The sequence below is a fragment of the Stylophora pistillata genome, chromosome 11, assembly GCF_964205215.1.
Source record: "Stylophora pistillata chromosome 11, jaStyPist1.2, whole genome shotgun sequence".
NCBI lineage: Eukaryota > Metazoa > Cnidaria > Anthozoa > Scleractinia > Pocilloporidae > Stylophora > Stylophora pistillata.
This window is the reverse complement of record NC_142529.1, coordinates 6,474,524-6,492,652: the sequence shown is the minus strand read 5'-3', so window position 1 is coordinate 6,492,652 and position 18,129 is coordinate 6,474,524. Positions and strand designations below refer to the sequence as shown.

At 39.5% G+C, this 18,129-nt stretch overlaps 2 protein-coding genes across 5 annotated transcripts in view; one reads left to right on the top strand and one right to left on the bottom strand.

Annotated features, from left to right (window-relative positions):
- Positions 1-18,129, bottom strand: part of LOC111319786 (receptor-type tyrosine-protein phosphatase F-like) — a 52,153-nt gene that overhangs the window by 28,438 nt on the left and 5,586 nt on the right. For 3 of the 4 annotated variants that reach the window (XM_088737361.1, XM_088737360.1, XM_088737362.1), the window contains exons 2-9: positions 16,418-16,731; positions 16,025-16,169; positions 13,868-14,181; positions 12,526-12,673; positions 11,445-11,750; positions 3,474-3,778; positions 2,151-2,295; positions 180-493 (exon numbers count right to left, since the gene is read on the bottom strand). In XM_088737361.1, the coding sequence (XP_088593487.1) occupies positions 180-493; positions 2,151-2,295; positions 3,474-3,778; positions 11,445-11,750; positions 12,526-12,673; positions 13,868-14,181; positions 16,025-16,169; positions 16,418-16,731 (1,991 nt within the window). Of the gene's footprint in view, positions 1-179; positions 494-2,150; positions 2,296-3,473; positions 3,779-11,444; positions 11,751-12,525; positions 12,674-13,867; positions 14,182-16,024; positions 16,170-16,417; positions 16,732-18,129 lie in introns of those variants that run through there. The other variant, XM_088737363.1, reaches the window with a different exon arrangement.
- On the top strand, positions 5,112-10,714 carry LOC148719820 (uncharacterized). Its single transcript, XM_088739001.1, has 4 exons — positions 5,112-5,467; positions 5,690-8,028; positions 8,246-8,402; positions 9,107-10,714. The coding sequence occupies exons 1-3, from the start codon at positions 5,112-5,114 to the stop codon at positions 8,278-8,280; spliced, it is 2,730 nt and encodes a 909-aa protein (XP_088595127.1). The 3' UTR covers positions 8,281-8,402; positions 9,107-10,714.

Below are 18,129 nucleotides of genomic sequence, written 5' to 3'. Positions count from 1 at the left end.
TCCAGACACATTTTTGCAACTTTCTGAAAAAGGTAATTGAGACTGAGTCTTGACCAAGTAGACACTTCTTTTGTGTCCCTCCTCTTGACTCAAAAATTGAATCAGTGTTTTAGGACCTCTATATATTCAGCTTTTTTGATATGCACATGTATATGCGAATGACCTTCATAGAAACCTACCTTGTCAGCATTGGTTTCTTGGTAGGTGACAGTAGTGATACCATCCATTGATGACTGAATCTTGTAGTTTTTTGTCCACTCGTCTATACCATTAGCTCCTTGGGTGGCTACAGCACAGATAATGTACTCATACAGCAGGTCAATTTGTAAGTAGTCAGTAGAATTGGTCGTAGTCGTGGGTGCCCAACCCCGACTAGCTCCATTCAATCGACCAAAAGAGGGTTCATACCTATGGTCATAATACGATGAGGCAGAGAAGCTGTTGTCTGGAATTGTAGCGCTAAAGGCCAAGCCAATGGCTCTCGATTCACATGCTGTAAGGCAATAATTTAAACTCAGTCTTCATAGTTTTATACAAACTGTAAACATCGTAGCGCCATTGCTTACAGTTGACATGATCACAAGCGCTTTACTGGCTAGTTCTGACAAACCAGAAGAAATACGAGAGTCTACCGATCGATGCAAGACATTGTACTTGCCCACTTAAAGGATGTGGTAAACCATGAGTGACCAGAGTACCCGAACGAATGACCCTAAGACTTGAGAGAGCTCTTGAAATGTAGAATAAAATGGCCCTATCCTCAAGGGACACTGCCTACTAATTTCCTGTAAGTCCCGCCAGCAAATGTTGCAAATCATACACCAGGGATACATGGAAACAGAAAAACGTCTTCTGACAACGGGAGGTTGCCTATTTTGACCAGGTATATCAAGAGACATAAAGGAAATGACAGCAAACATGGGATATCAATAGAAGAGAATTGTTTGTATTCTGCATCTGCCTTTGCAGCGGACGACTCCAGCGCTCGCAAAGCATTTAGGGGAATGAAGAATATCTCCATCATCGAGGAGACGTCCACAAACAACAATATTACAAGATATTACGAATGATTAAAATTAGAAGTGTTTGGGAACCACTAAAATTAGTAATTCTCTAACAAAGTGTTTTGAATTGTTTAGACCTGTTTGATTATCTTGAAATCCTTCTGCAAGTCCTGTGCAAGACCACATCTTTATTTGTACATTTTTAGTGATCTGTCCTTGACAGTTAGTTGTGTTTGGGTTTGCCCTTGACCTTGCTTAGTGTCCTCAAGGGGGAGTTTTGTTTAAGTTTTAGTTTTCGAAGATTAGTTGTTTTTCAATTGCTTTGTTGCTCATTTCGAAAGTCTTGAGACATTGGTTTGGTTAGCATTCTAAAAAAACCATCGAAATTAGACTTATGAACTGTTCCACAAAATATATTTACGTGCACGACATATCAGTTCGACCTTTTGAGATTCTCATTACCTTGCACTCAGCTTATCAGTCTTTCACGTTAGCGTTTGTAGCCTTGCTGTTTATCACATCCATTAGACTTTCAGGGTAGAGATGTAAACACATTGAATCTACGGTGTTACGCATGCGCCGCAGGAAGCATCAGCACATGGCCTGTGGCCATGGACTTCAGAGGCTACGAACATCTCTACACAAATTACGTTAGATGATTCAAATGAGTAACTTTAACAAGATCTGTAGATTAACTCTCACTTCAACTTAGTTGCCCGCTACTTCATAGCCATTAATTTGCATTCTTTACCTCACAAAGATTATAATTGGTCACAAAGTAAAGATACCCAGATTTTTTAAAAGTTTATAATGAAGTTTTGAGTTCAACAATAAACTCAAATTCAGCTCTTTCCTTCTAGTTATTATCCTCTGACTTAAATCTAGTTTCCTGGCTGAATATTTATTGACAATTAATTCCACATTGAGCATAAGAATAACAGGTTATCATGGGTGACTTGGTGTCTTTGACTTCTGAGATTTTAACCACTTATCTAGATAACAAGCATATACTCCATCAAAGTTGGCTGAAAAAAGTAAAGATTAAAAGAGTATCTTAGACTACCCTACATTATAATAATTATAATGATAATAATAATAATAATAATAATATGATTAAGACGAACATGTAAAATAAAAAAAACTCACTTAACGATTTTTCTACTCCAAACACCTCTGTTCTCATACAAACCCCACCATGGTGTGTTTGTGGCAGAAATCGTAAAAATCTTGTTAACACTCCATAAACAACATGTTTGACTTCTGAGTTCCTGTCAGCATTTCCTCTCAGAAACTTGAGGCAAACAAATAGTCACATGTCATCAATAACATTTTTCTTTGGAAAATTGAGAAAGTAGCAGGTATAAAAAATATAAACGGTGCAGATACCATTGAGATCAACAATTCTCAGGACAAGATTTCGAGTAAGACATTCTATATTGTCAGACTTAATAATCTATGTAATAGAGTGGAACCTCTCTAAACCGGACCCTCATTAAACCGGAATCCTCTCTTTACCGGACCTTTTTTGGGCCCCAAAATCTCTGTCATACATTTCCTCTATTTTAACCTCAGTAAACGGAAACCCCTCACTTCCGGAAACCGGACGCGTTTTTCAGACCGTAATCGCATACTGGCAAAGAAATTGACCTTGTTAAAACAGACGTGAAAAAAATCTCAGGTTTTTGAACGTAACTAAACTTAAAATTGTAACCAAGCAGCTGTGAAATCCCAATTAAAAGTGAGAAACGCGCATCGGCTAATTACTCATTGTTTTATTGGTACTGAAGCAAAAAAATCTAAAGTCGACAATCGGGCCGCTGTCGTTGGGTTGAATAAATGACAACAATAAGGGTCAGGTTAATAGACTGTCATGTTGCGGGTGAAATCACTTGCGAAAACAAACGAGGTAGCAAGCATCACCATGTCTGAGAGACCAGCGAAACGCCAAAGAATCGGGTTATCGTTAGAGAAGAGAATTGAGTCGATCAAATGCGCGGAATCCCTACTTAAACTGACACTGTAGGCTCTAAGCAGTAAATTTGGGATCGGTAAATCAACTGTAGGTTATATTTTAAAGAAGAGAGAAGCTTACAAGGCCAGGAACGGAAAAATAGCAACCTCAACCAAGGCAATCATTTTACCCTCAGCTGTGTGTAACACTGAACTATTTTTTGTAGATTAAATAAAATGACGTTGAAAAGCTTCCATGGGATCCATGCTCTTTGTTCCTTTACTGATGTGCTTTATTAGTACTCGTATACCATGTGCTAGTACTTACAGTCAGACAATACATAACGCGGCATAAAATTGCTTTCTGGGTAAAAACTCAGTACACTGTACACCCCTCTAAACCGGACATTTCCTCCGGTCCCAAGGGTGTCCGGTTTAGAGGGGTTCCACGAATAATTTTCTAAATTTAGACTGAGAGTTTCTTGAGCAGTTATGCCTCATACTGTATTTCCTGTATACCTTGACTCGTCCACCTTCCTTATAGTCTGTCCAAGCTTTCTCATCTGTGGATATTTTTAGTGTGTAGTTCTTCACCCACTGATCTGCTTGAGAATTCCCTTGAGTGGACACAGCACAGATGATATGAAGCGTCTGTAGATCAACCTGTAGATATGGGTTAGTGTCACTTGTTCCTGCACACCATGATGCTCCCAATGCGTAGTTTAGTCGACCATTCTCGGCTGGTGTGTTGGAAGAAGAAGCAGTTATTCTACTGTCTGGAATGTTTCCATCTTCCATTCCAAGATCATACTGAAAACAACCTCCTAAAAAATTTAAGCAATGTTTAAAACGTTACACATGATCAAGAAACAGACCTATGGGTTAGAATGGGGGTTCATGGCTGTTTTCCAGAGACTTTGCAGCTATGGAAGCGGTATTATTTTATTTAAGGGGGGGAGCTGACGGGGCCTGACGGGGCCGGTCTGGACACCGAGGAAGCCCAAAGTGCTTGTCTTCCATTATTTCTAGCAAGGCAGCCAATAAAAAATAAGCATTCTACGTTGACCCAACAGAAAAGCATCTAAAACTTGCCTGCGTTGCTTCATAGCTGTCATGGAAGTGTTAGGAATTTATTTATTTAATGTAAATTATTTTTTTTATTCTCTTAGGATCAGTGTAGTTCGTGATTATTTGTATCTGTTACGTAATTTTTATTCTTCACTTGTGTAAACTGTTGTGTAATTAACCTTTATTGTGTATATCAAATAGTTTTCTTCATTCTTTTCGGGCACCTTGCGTCCATGTGTATTTAAGGATTTGGGTGGTTTGGTACGGTGTGGTTTTTTTTTGAAGAAGTGAGGTGAAGGTTTGTGAGTTACGAGCCAAGAGCGTGGAAAAATTTGAGTCAACGGAGACTCGGCACAGTATCATTTCTGAGAAATTCATTCAGAACAATCGTTCCATTTCACGGTAGAAAACCATTTGCGGGGGAACGGGTGTGCAAAGAATCTACCAGACTGTGAGCTAAAGGAAGAAGAGATAGTAACTAATTCAATAACAAGTTTGAGCGAGGCAAGTTACGAGAAGTAAAAAGTTGAAAACTGCAAAGTTGTCAGAAGACGAAGCAAAGTTGAAACGAAGGAAACGAGCAAAGTTGAGAACTGGTGAGACAGGAACCTGGTTGGAGAAACGGGAGTTTGGTTTTGGCAGGGCACTGTTTGTTGGTGGAGCGTGGTGATTTGTGGACAAGAGAAGAACACGGACGCGGGCGTAAGGTGAAACCCAACCGAACTGAACTAAAAAAAAAAAAACCTTTTTTTTATCTTAATAGTAATAATCTTGTAAATAGTTTTAGTGTACTGTAGTTTAAGTTAGCGTATTCCTGTAAATTAATTAGATCATTGTATTATCGTTATTGTTAGTCGCTTTATTGTTTTAATTAGCATAATAAATATCTCTAGGCCTACGTTTAGTTGTATTGTGGCGTGTGTTCTCGGACTCGTTTATGTTCTGTGTTTTGTTTGTGTTAGGGGGCACCCACCTTTGTGGCGCGGATTCGTCACATATTTTTGGTGTCAGGAGTGGGATCGCTCCTTAACAGTTTACATAAACAGCTCAACAGGAGACACGCAAGGTAATAGTATACGATTATTTAATATGGCTACTGCAGCGATCGGCTATGATTCTTGGGTCCTTAAAGATCTTAGAGCTGAGGCTATCAAACGAGGTATTCATTTTTCTCCTAAGGATGGTGTTAAGACTTTAGCGAGCAAACTCAGAACTTCAGATCGCATAGGTCAGAGTTTCGATGCACCAGAAGAAAACCTTGCGGAGGAAACTTTGGAGACTGGTCTTAGTTTTGAGCAGAAATTACAGTTACAAGAGCGTGAGCTGCAGATGTTAGAACTGCGGAAGAGAATTAGTCAGGAACACAGAGAAATGAGGGAGTTAGAAAGGGAGGTGGAGAGAGAAAGGCGTCAGGCTGAAAGGGAATTAGAGAGGGAGAGAAGGGAGTTTGAAACTCAAAAAGCCCAAGAAGAAGAAAGGCGTTTGGTACGAGAGGAGGAGAGACTCAGAAACCTTAGAGCTGAAAAGGAAGAATTTGCTGTAAGGGAGTTTGAAAGGAAACAGGTAAGTGACAATGAGGTTAAAAGGCCCAAGTTTATCAAAATCAGGGAAATGAGGGAGAGTGAAGATATAGATGATTTTTTCCGGATTTTTGAAATGACTGCAAGGGCGCAATCCTTACCCGAGGAGGAATGGGTTGGTAATTTAGTACCCAAGCTCACTGAAAAGGCTAAGTCTATTTATTTAGAAATCCCAGACCCTGCATGCCAGGATTACCACGAGAGTAAGGTAAGCATTATTAAAGCCTACCAGTTAACCGCAGATCACTATAGATATAGGTTTCGAACCTCAGAGAAAAAGCCCGACGAGGACTTCGTCCAGTGGGGAAACAGAACCCGAAGGTATCTCAGCCGCTGGATAGCTGTTGCCGAGGCTACTGGTGATGCGGATAAGATAATTGAACAGGTATTGATGGAGCGACTTCTTGATGCGGTAAGTCCTGAGCTTAGAGCTTGGTTAAAGGAGCAAAAGCCCAAAACTGCTGAAGAACTTGGCAACCTTGCTAATTTACATGTTCAATCTAGGAAAGGGCCACTTGTTGATGGTAAGTATATGTCAACCGCTAGTTATGAGAAATTTGGGAAAAAGAAGAGGCCAGATGTTAAGGCGGATAACTTATTGTCTGAACAGAAACAAGACCAATACCATGTAAGACCCTCCAAACCATCCTCCCCTCCAGCCCGTAGAACCACGAGGCCTGAAATTAAATGTTACAAATGTGGTAAACCAGGTCACATGTCGTTCAACTGTGGAAAGGGCCGTGGGAAGCCTTCACAGGGATACCTCCTGTGTATGACACCCCTAACGTCAGGACAATCTCAGTTCCCTCCTTGCAATCTTAGAGGTAAAATAAACGGGAAATTTGCAGAAATGGTCATTGATTCTGGTTGTACTAGGACTCTAGTCCAGAAAAGATATGTAAACAATACAGCCTTCACAGGGGAGAATATCACAGTATTAACAGCTGCGGGAGAACGTCTTACAGTCCCACTTGCAAACGTTGAATTTGACAGCAAAGAAGGTAAACACGTAGAATTAGTAGGAGTGTTGGAGAGGCTACCCGTAGATTGCTTACTTGGCAGGTCGTCTTTTGGAAGAACACTGTCGAGACAAAATGTTTTGGACCAATGGGAGAGAAATGTTCTAGCTGATGACATTGGTGGAGATGAGGCCTTCGTGATGACTAGGAGACAGAAAGCATTACAAGAAGCCCAATTGAAAGCAGACGAGCTAATTGACAGGGAAAATTCACTCGCCGTCAAGAGTTTAGCGAAGAAAGAAATAAAACCTGAAGCTCCAGAGGAAGGAGATTTGCAAAGGTTATTTGAGGGCATGGTACAGGAAGAGACAAGTAAGAAGAATCCTGAGAGTGATACTTTGATAATAGAACCTAGTAAAGTTAAACCTCCAGTAAACATCCTAGATAGAGACAGAAACCAGCTGATAGCGGATCAGAAGTCAGACGTGACTCTCGAGAAAGTACGCAAGAAATCATCCAAAATGGCACCACAAGAATCGGATGGGTACTTCTTCACTAACGACCTCCTGATGCACCGTAAATATCTTCCCGAAGAACATAATGGAACAAGGTTTGTTGATCGAATTGTAGTACCAGAATCCTATAGGAATGAAATCCTGCGTGTTGGTCACACAATCCCCTTGTCAGGTCATATGGGTAGCAAGAAGACAGTTGAACGCATAACCGCACATTTTTTCTGGCCTGGTCTAAGCTTTGATGTTCGCAAATATTGCGCAACTTGCCCGCAATGTCAGGTGGTAGCCAGGAAGCTGAAGTCAAAAAGGGCACCCTTGAGGCCTGTAGATATTGTTACTGAACCCTTTAAGAAAATTGCCATCGACATTGTAGGAGAATTACCCAGGACAACAACGGGTTACAGGTACATTTTAACAATCGTAGATTATGCTACACGATACCCAGAGGCCATTCCTTTACGGTCAACGAGCTCAAAGGCGGTCGCAGATGCATTGATTCAGTATTTCTCTAGGGTGGGTATCCCCGATAAGATAGTGTCTGACCAGGGCTCCAATTTCATGAGTAAGCTTATGGCCCAGCTGTATGAGCAATTAGGCATAACTAAGATTAAGACATCAGTGTACCACCCCCAGGCAAATGGGTTAGTGGAGCGTTTCAACGGCACTTTAAAGAGTATGCTGAGGAAGTTTGTTCGAGAGCGGGTTCAAACCTGGGACAAGTATCTCCCATACTTACTCTTTGCTTATAGAGAGATTCCTTGTGAGTCCACTGGTTACTCGCCCTTTGAATTACTTTATGGACATACGGTGAGAGGACCCCTCGCCGTTATCAAGGAGACTTGGTCGGAAGGATCATCTTTAGAAGACAATCTGATAACTCATGTCCTTGAGATCCGAAGAAGACTTGCAACGATGCAACAAGTTGTTCAAGAAAACTTGAAGCAAGCCCAAGGTAAGCAGAAACGGTTGTATGATATTCATAGTTCAAAACGACACTTAGAAGTTGGAGACAAAGCCTTAGTTTTGCTTCCCACCCCTGGGAGTAAATTAGAAATGAGATGGCAAGGACCCTTCAAAGTCACTAGAGCACTAGAGGACGGATTGAATTATGAGCTTGATACAGGCAAGATGTACAAACAGCATCGCACTTATCACATTAATTTGCTTAGCAAATGGCAGAGCCGTGATGAAATGGCTGCTTTAGTAATGGCGGAGTCCCCAGAGATGTCACTGCCGCACGAAAGCAACGTTCTCCCATTTGGTCACGATGAGACGTGTAAAGATGTAGTGATCTCTGATAATTTGACGGAAGATCAAAGACGACAGGTAAAAAACTTGCTACATGAGTATTCTGATGTATTTTCAGGAAAACCAAATTTAACCAATGTAGCGGTGCATAAAATCGACACGGGTGATTCCCCACCCATTAAGTGCGCCCCTTATAAGGTCCCTCAAAAACTTGAGGAGGAGGTTAACAAAGAGATTGAAAATATGCTGGAAATGGGCATAATACGCCATTCTACTAGTCCATGGGCGGCCCCTGTTGTCATTGTTCCCAAACCAGATGGTACAATACGACTGTGTGTTGATTACAGAAAAATGAATTCTGTCACAAAGATGGATGCTTATCCTATTCCCTCCATGGAACGTATGATTGAGAAGATTGCCTCTGCTAAGTACATTAGTACAATTGATCTCACAAAAGGTTACTGGCAGATTCCCTTGGAGACCTCTACCATCGAAAAGTCCGCATTTATTACTACCAAAGGCTTGTATGAGTTCTTAGTTATGCCATTTGGTATGAAAACAGCTCCAGCATCCTTTCAGAGGATGATGTCTGAGAAAGTCTTGCAGGGGTTAGATTTTGCAGATGCCTACATTGATGATGTCGAAGTTGACACGTCAACATCTTTTCCCCAACACCTTTTTGAGCTCCAACAGGTTTTACAACGTTTACGAGAGTGCAAACTGAATGCTAGACCGTCCAAATGTAAGATCGCGATGTCAACGGTCGATTTTGTTGGTCACAGAGTTGGAGGTGATAGAATTCAGCCCCGCACAGCTTTGGTTCAAGCCATTAAAGAATATCCCAGACCAGAAACTAAGAAGCAGGTAAGATCTTTTCTTGGCTTAATCGGGTATTATAGGAAATTTATCCCAAATTTTTCGGAACGGGCTGCTGTCCTTACCGACCTCACTAAGGGTAAAAATCCCTCTAAGGTTCAATGGAGTACTAATCATGAATCAGCTTTTCAGGATTTGAAAGTTGCAATGCAGACTCCCCCTGTTTTGAGGCCACCACACTGGAATGACGAGTTCATTTTGCAAGTAGATGCGTCAAATAGAGGTCTTGGGGCCATCTTAAGTCAGAAAGATCAGGACGGGGAGGAACACCCCATAGCATATGCTAGTAGAAAGTTACAGCCTAGAGAGGAAAAGTTGTCTACCACAGAAAAAGAATGTTTAGGAATTGTTTGGGCTGTAGAGCTATTTCGCTATTATTTATATGGCCGCACTTTTAAGCTGCAAACGGATCACAATCCCCTTGTGTGGTTAAATCAGGTTCGCGACAAGAGTAGGAAACTATTAAGGTGGAGGATTACCTTACAGGAGTACGACATAAAAATAGAACATAAGAGTGGTAAGCAAAATTGTAACGTAGATGCCCTTAGTAGGGCGTAAATACCTCATATTACTGTACAGTATATTTATGTAATCTTTAATTAAGCACTATTTTTGTGTTTCCATGTCCCCAAAAAATAGCTATTTAAGGGGGGAGGTGTCATGGAAGTGTTAGGAATTTATTTATTTAATGTAAATTATTTTTTTTATTCTCTTAGGATCAGTGTAGTTCGTGATTATTTGTATCTGTTACGTAATTTTTATTCTTCACTTGTGTAAACTGTTGTGTAATTAACCTTTATTGTGTATATCAAATAGTTTTCTTCATTCTTTTCGGGCACCTTGCGTCCATGTGTATTTAAGGATTTGGGTGGTTTGGTACGGTGTGGTTTTTTTTTGAAGAAGTGAGGTGAAGGTTTGTGAGTTACGAGCCAAGAGCGTGGAAAAATTTGAGTCAACGGAGACTCGGCACAGTATCATTTCTGAGAAATTCATTCAGAACAATCGTTCCATTTCACGGTAGAAAACCATTTGCGGGGGAACGGGTGTGCAAAGAATCTACCAGACTGTGAGCTAAAGGAAGAAGAGATAGTAACTAATTCAATAACAAGTTTGAGCGAGGCAAGTTACGAGAAGTAAAAAGTTGAAAACTGCAAAGTTGTCAGAAGACGAAGCAAAGTTGAAACGAAGGAAACGAGCAAAGTTGAGAACTGGTGAGACAGGAACCTGGTTGGAGAAACGGGAGTTTGGTTTTGGCAGGGCACTGTTTGTTGGTGGAGCGTGGTGATTTGTGGACAAGAGAAGAACACGGACGCGGGCGTAAGGTGAAACCCAACCGAACTGAACTAAAAAAAAAAAAAACCTTTTTTTTATCTTAATAGTAATAATCTTGTAAATAGTTTTAGTGTACTGTAGTTTAAGTTAGCGTATTCCTGTAAATTAATTAGATCATTGTATTATCGTTATTGTTAGTCGCTTTATTGTTTTAATTAGCATAATAAATATCTCTAGGCCTACGTTTAGTTGTATTGTGGCGTGTGTTCTCGGACTCGTTTATGTTCTGTGTTTTGTTTGTGTTAGGGGGCACCCACCTTTGTGGCGCGGATTCGTCACAATAGCCCAGATATGGGTTTTCGTTGATCAAAAGTCAATAATATTTTAATTTATTAAACCGTTTATTGACATTTCATTAGTAATTGACCACGTGATTTACAGCCCATTGCGTAATCGCTTAAGGTTGACCTTTGAGTTCATGCGATATTTTTGTCGTAACACACGCTTGAAAGGGATCAGTCCTTTTTCTACCTCGCTACCAGAAGTGTCCTGAGAGAATTTTGCTAACCTGTTTCTTGGTACTGGAGTTTTGATTGGATTGCGCCACAGAAGTGAGTAGTGTGTTTGTAATCAGTTGGAGTTTTTGTATCATCATTTCGTTTTCCAGCATGAAATTGTTAGGAATTGCATGCTGTTAGATCGCTCAGGAATTATGTATTAATTTTTTGTAGATCAATAAAAACCAATTAAAAGGATTATACGATTCCGTGTCCAATCAATTACTCGCGGGCCATTTTCCTCCACGATCCAATGGGAGGCATGGTTTTGAATCCTGTCAAAGCCTGAATTTTTTCTGGCTTTGTTTCTGCAATTGTGAACGAGATCATTTCTTTGTTTAACTTCATCTGTAATAAAATTTTTTCCACTCAAAATTGATAATTTTTTTCGCTTCCACCTTCATGTGGCACTTACCATCTCCCTGTGTTTTCTCAACCATAACAGGGCTCTTTGGTCCATCACCATCAGAAGTATATGCCAGAACTTGAAATTCATATTCCGTGTACTTTTCGAGCCCAGTCACAAGTCTGCTTAATGTCGATCCACTGGTAATATTCAAGAAGGAATAACACCCTGCAAAGCCCTTTTCTCTGTAAAACAGTTTAAATCCTGTAATGTTTCTCCCATGCCTGGCAAACATTGGTGGTAACTGCCAAGAAGCTGTAATGCTGGTAGAGGAGCTTGCAGTCAAACTGAAGGCAGTAGGAGGTTGTGATGGAACTGAAAAGTTAACCAATTATAGTTGTGTGTTTTAATTCATTTTTTATAATTGACCTGAAAGTAAATTAATCCTTCTTGTGAACTTAGAGAGCATTAGATGTTCCCAAGAGCAGGTGTGGAGGATCATCACCAGAAGGGACTGTGTATATGCATTAGATATACATTATTCATATCTAAGCGTGAAGACGTGCTCTACAGATAGTTGGGCAAACGATTGTGTTGCAATGGCAACCTACTATGTTCCAGAATCTTCAATGCACTTGCAATGTAACAATCACATCATTCACTAGACTATATCAAGTATGAATAAAAATAACAGATAAGGTTCAAAGAGAATAAGAGTTTTTGATTGTCAAATTCTCCAATGATAAGCTCTTGAATTATTTCAGAAAACTTCCCCTTACCAGGTTCCTATCAATGCATATGCGTTATTGACCAAGCGTGAGGTCATGACTGCAGGATTTGGGCCGAGTTTTTTTTTTTTTTTTTTTGGTGTTTTTATGGACAGAAACGAGGTCGAGGTCCAGGTCGATCAAAATGCAAAAAAGGAACGAGGAAGAAGGAGCTGAGTTCTCTTAACTCTTTAGGGAGATCGTTCCAGTCTTTCGCAGAAGCACATTTGAACGACGACTGTCCTATTGCTGATGATATGGTTCTCCCTAAGTCTAATAAGGTAGTATTCCTTAGAGACTTTTTGTGTACTTCTCATCGCTTCACTAAATAATTCTTTAACTGATTCGGAAAATTAATGTTATGGTCAGTTTTAAACAAATACCTTTAGTTAGAACTACTCCATAAACTTCTACTCTCAGAACCTTAAAATTGTGATATACTGTTGGCCAAAAGCGGATAAACTTTGCACTTGCAAATTCCTGTAGACTGTTTTTAGTGATGCCATTTTGATTTGAGTTTCCAGAGAAGACCTATAGTTGGTGGTACAAATTCGAAATAAGTGCATCAAAATTTTGTTTATTTTACTGCATCACTTACCACTATTATGTATGAGGTATTTCCATGTCTGTAATGGCTAATGTTATAAAGAGACATAGCTTCGGTTTTTACAAAGGACAAAAGGCAGTAAAGTTGACAAACATAACATTATTCTGTTCCTACATAAACGGTTAGTTCCATTATCATCCAACTACACCTAGACGAGTACAAATAACACCATAGACGAGTACAAATATCACACGGTATTTGTACTCGTCTATTGTAGTACTGGTTAAACAGGTTTTCTCGCATCGCGCAAGCGAAGAATTGCATTGTAGTTACGGAAAAAAAACAAATGGCGGACAATTTGACTCATATTTCCGACGACGAAGTGTCAGAATGGCTGGCAAATATAGGCCCAAGTTCATTAGATGAATCGAACGAAGAAAAACAGCTTGATGACCAGAAAATTTCTTCGTTTAATGAAGAAAATAGAAACAGCGACACAACAACGCGCCAATTCCGTTTCGCTTCGCATACTTCTGTCATGCATTCCCCGTAAATAAATATCCGCGAAAATCGCCCGCACTGAAATAACAGTTTGGCGTGTTGGATAATAAATAACTTACTAGACGTTTTGTTGTGTAGTATCCCTGAGTACTTTTACTCGTTATTTGTATTTTGACTCGCCCTACGGGCTCGTCAAAATACGGCACAACTCGTAAAAATACTCAGCGATACTACACAACAAAACGTCTAATAATGACCACATAGCGATTAGTATTCCTGTGTGGGTAATAGGCGTAGTTGATATCTCCTCTGTATTGTTCTAAACAGTTCCATAAATTAAAGGGTAAAGTTAAGAAGTAATGGTGAGTCAGTCCACAAGACGTGGAGTACTTAACATTTGAATAGCACTGAAGGTGAACTATATAATTACATGATTGTATACACTATAAAATGTATGCGCACGTGGGTTTGTAGTTTTGCCGGAACAAACAATGCATATTCGAGACACATTTAACAATTTACTGAAAAAGGTAATTGAGACTGAGTCTTGACCAAGTATACACTTCTTTTATATCCCACCTCTTGACTCAAAAATTGAGTCAGCGTTCTAGGATCCAGATATCTTTAGCTTTTTTGATATGTGCATATATCTGCACATGACCCTCCTGTAAATCTACCTTTTCAACATTGGTTTCTTGGTACGTAACAGTAGTGATACCATCCACTGATGACTGAATCTTGTAGTTTGTTGTCCACTCGTCTATACCATTAGCTCCTTGGGTGGCTACAGCACAGATAACGTACTCATACAACAGGTCAATTTGTAAGTAGTCAGCAGAATTGGTCGTTGCCTTGGGTGCCCAACCCCGATTACCTCCATTCAATCGACCAAAAGAGGGTTTATACCTATGGTCATAATACGATGAGGCAGAGAAGCTGTTGTCTGGAATTGTAGCGCTAGAGGCCAAGCCAATGGCTTCCGATTCACAAGCTGCAAAGCAATAATTTAAAATCAGCCTTCATAATTCAATGCAAATTGTAAACATTGTAGCGCCATTGTTTAATAATAACGAGCCCTTTACTGGTTAGTTCTGACAAACCACAAGAATTATGAGAGTGCACCGATCAATGCAAGACATTGTACTTGCCCACTTAAAGAATGTGGTAAACCATGGGTGACCAGAATATCCGGCTGAATGACCCCACTTGAGAGAGCTCTGGAGTAACAGAATAAAATGGCCTTATCCTCAAGGGACACCGCCTAGTAATTTCCTCTAAGCCCCGCCAGAAAATGTTGCAAATCATGCACCAAGTATACAGAAAAATTTGTATTAAAAACAGAAAGTTGTCTATTTTGGCCAGGTATATCAAAGAGACGTAAGGGAAATAACCGCAAACTGTTCCAAGTGCCTACAGTTCTCCAAACAGCAACCGTCAGAGCCACTATAACCTTACAGCGTGGCTAGTTTCCCGTAGCAGAAGCTTGAATGGGATTTGCCAAACATGGGATACCAGTTAAGGAAATTTGTTGTGTTCTGCATCTACCTTGCAGCGGACGACTTCAGCTCTTGCAAAACATGAAGTGGAATCAAGAACATCGTCATCATCGACAAAACATCCCGAAATGGTATCTTAACAAGATGCTATGAACTACTAAAATTTGAAGTGTTTGGGAACTACTAAAACTACGAGTTTTCTGACTAAGTTTTCGGAATTGTTTAGCCCTGTATCTTGAAATCCTTGCGCGAGTCTTGTACAAGTCCACATTTTTATCTTTACATTTTGAGTGATGCACCCTTGACCGCTAGTGGCGTTTCGGTTTGTCCTTGACCTTGCTTAGTGTCCTCAAGGGGAGTCTATTTAGGTTTTAGTTCTCGAAGGTTGGCTGTTTCTCAAGTACTTTGTTGTTCATTTTGAATGTCTTGAGATATTGTTTTGGTTAGCATTCTAAAGAAACCATCGAAATTAGACCTATGAACTGTTTCACAGACTATATTTATGACATATCAGCTAGGCCTTTTACGACTCTCATTGCATTACATTTAGCTAATTAGTCTTTCCTGTTTGTGTAGGTAGCCTTGCTGTTTATCAAACCTATTAGACTTTTCACCCATTAGACATTACGCATGCGCCACAGGATGCGTCAGCACATGACACGTGCATTTCAGAGTTGTTTTCTTTCCTTTATCAATAAGATAGAAGTGAAAACCAGGAAGAGGCTACGAGCATCTTTACACAAATTATGTCAAATGATTCAAATGATCAAACAAGTAAGTTTAAGCAGAATTGTAGATCAAATCTCACTTCAACTTAGTTGGTATTTTACCCGATATTGCATGGCCATTAATTTGCTTTCTTTACCTCACAAAAATTACAATTGATCACAAATTAAAGATACTCTGACTTTTAAAAGTTCATAATGAAGTTTTGAGTACAACAGTAAACTTAAATTCAGCTTTTTCCTTTCAGTTATTCTCCTATAACTTAAATTTAGTTTCCTTGGTTAATATTTATTGACAATTAATTCCACATTGAGAATAGAAATAACAGGCCATTATAGGTGGCTTAGTGTCTTTGACTTCTTAGATTTCAACCAGTTATCAAAACAACAAGCATACGTCATCAAAATAGACTAAAAAAGTAAAGACTAAAAGAGCATCTTAGACTACCCTACAGTACAATAATAATAATAATAATAATAACATTCATAATAATAATAATAGAAATAATAATAACATTTATAGTTTTCCAGACACTTTGACATTAAAAAAGGAGTATATATAATAATAATAATAATATGATTAAAGCAAACATGTTAAAATAAATAAACTCACTTAACGTTTTTTCCACTCCAAACACCTCTGTTCTCATACACACCCCACCCTGGTGTGTTTGTGGCAGGAATTGCAAATATCTTGTTAACACTCCATAAACAACATGCTTCCCTTCTGAGTCCCTGTCATCATTTCCTCTTAGAAACTTGACGCAAAGAAATAGTCACATGTCATCGATAACTTTTTTTTCGAAAATTGATAAATTAGAGGGTATAAAAATGTAAACAGTGCAGATATCATTATGGTCAACAATTAGGACAAGATTTCGGTATCATTTTACCTGGAAGATATCCTATATTGTAAGACTTAATAATCCATGTTATATGATATTTCTAAATGTACACTGAGATTTTTTTTTTAGCAGCTATGTCTCATACTGTATTTTCTATATACCTTGACTTGTCCACCTTCCTTGTATTCTGTCCAAGCTATCCCATCTGTGGATATTTTTAGTGTGTAGTTCTTCACCCACTGATCTGCTCGAGAATTCCCTTGAGTGGACACAGCACAGATGATATGAAGTGTGTGTAGATCAATCTGTAGATATGGGTTAGTGTCACTTGTTCCTGCACACCATGATGATCCTGATGTGTAGTTCAGTCGACCATTCATGGCTGGAGTACTGGCACTTTGTTCAGAAGAGGCAGTTATGTCACCATCTGGAATTGTCCCACTTCCCACTCCAAGATCTAAATCAACACAGGCTCCTACAAAAAAAAATTACATTTGCATTATGACAGATTCATATTGTAACAGAGATAATGGGTTGGATGTCGATAAAAGGTCCATGTCACAGATAGTTGACAACTATTTACCGAAGTGGTGGTGGCTAGTGGTTAACAGAGAAGTAAATTAACTCTCTTATACCTGCAACGATAACATTATTTTTGGGGGCAAGTTGCTCGAAGGTGAATTGCAAAGGATAGTCGGAGGTTGAGTCTGCTATCATTATCTGTCTTCAACGATATCCACCATTTAGTATATAATAATAATAATACATAATAATAATAGTACATAATAATATATAGTGCTGTTATGCTTCCTACAGGAGGAAATGGTCACAAAAAATCTGTCGCGCCTGAAATATCGCTTCTTTACAAGTCAAGCCTAAAAAGGCGAAAAAGAAATTCTGGGTCGTTCAGTGCGGCCATATTCTTACTGCGTATTTTTTTCCTGTTCCGCAGTGTCTTGCGGTGGCATATTTTGCACTTTACCGGAAAGTTAAAGTGAAAGTGAATGATTCGATACCTTAGTAGCAGCATAGGCTGAATTGCAAAGGTCTACAGTGCTACTAAGGTTGAGATCGGACGTCAGCATTATCACGCGCCTCTGGCAGCCGCTTTAGTCCATGTAACGACCTCACCTTTCCCCCCACACATCCCATCCCAGGAGAGGATATCCATCACACAGTAAATCTCGTGCGTGGGAAATTAACGTCTCCTACCCCTAACCCTGCAGGAGACGGGACCTCCATTTGTTCGTCCTTATCCGAGAAGACTAGAATATCTATCCATTTCATTGATATTATAGAAAGGTAGCAAAATCTCCTCAGTTACTTTTAGACCATGAGAATTGGTCCGGCCGGGGTTCGAACCCTCGACCTCCCGCACAACACAATCCGGCGCTCTAACCAATTGAGCTAACCAGGAGGCGGTTAACTCAATTGGTGACCTTAGTTAGTAAAATGACATTGTAGTGACCTCATTTAGTAAAATGACATTGTAGTAGAATAATAAATAATAATTAATCCACACCTCTTTAAACATACATTTCCTTCATGAAAAAAAAAATAATGGCGAAAACAATAGACTATCTTTGACCCTAGCTCCGTCTCAGTGAAATACCGTATTAAATGGGATCATTTTTATTATAAATAGTACATGTACAATATCCAAAGGTGCTTTAACTTGAATTGATGCAAATGTTACCACCCGACAACTTTAGGATGGATTCAGACTCTCTGACTGTTTGCTGATAGAATTGTTCAAAGTTTAAATTGACTTTCGTAACTCTTTCCTTCATGTTCCTAACTGAGCTGGTAACAAAAGCGTGAAAGTTGTTTAACTGTCCCGTTTTCTGAAAGATAATTTTGTCATTAACAAAAT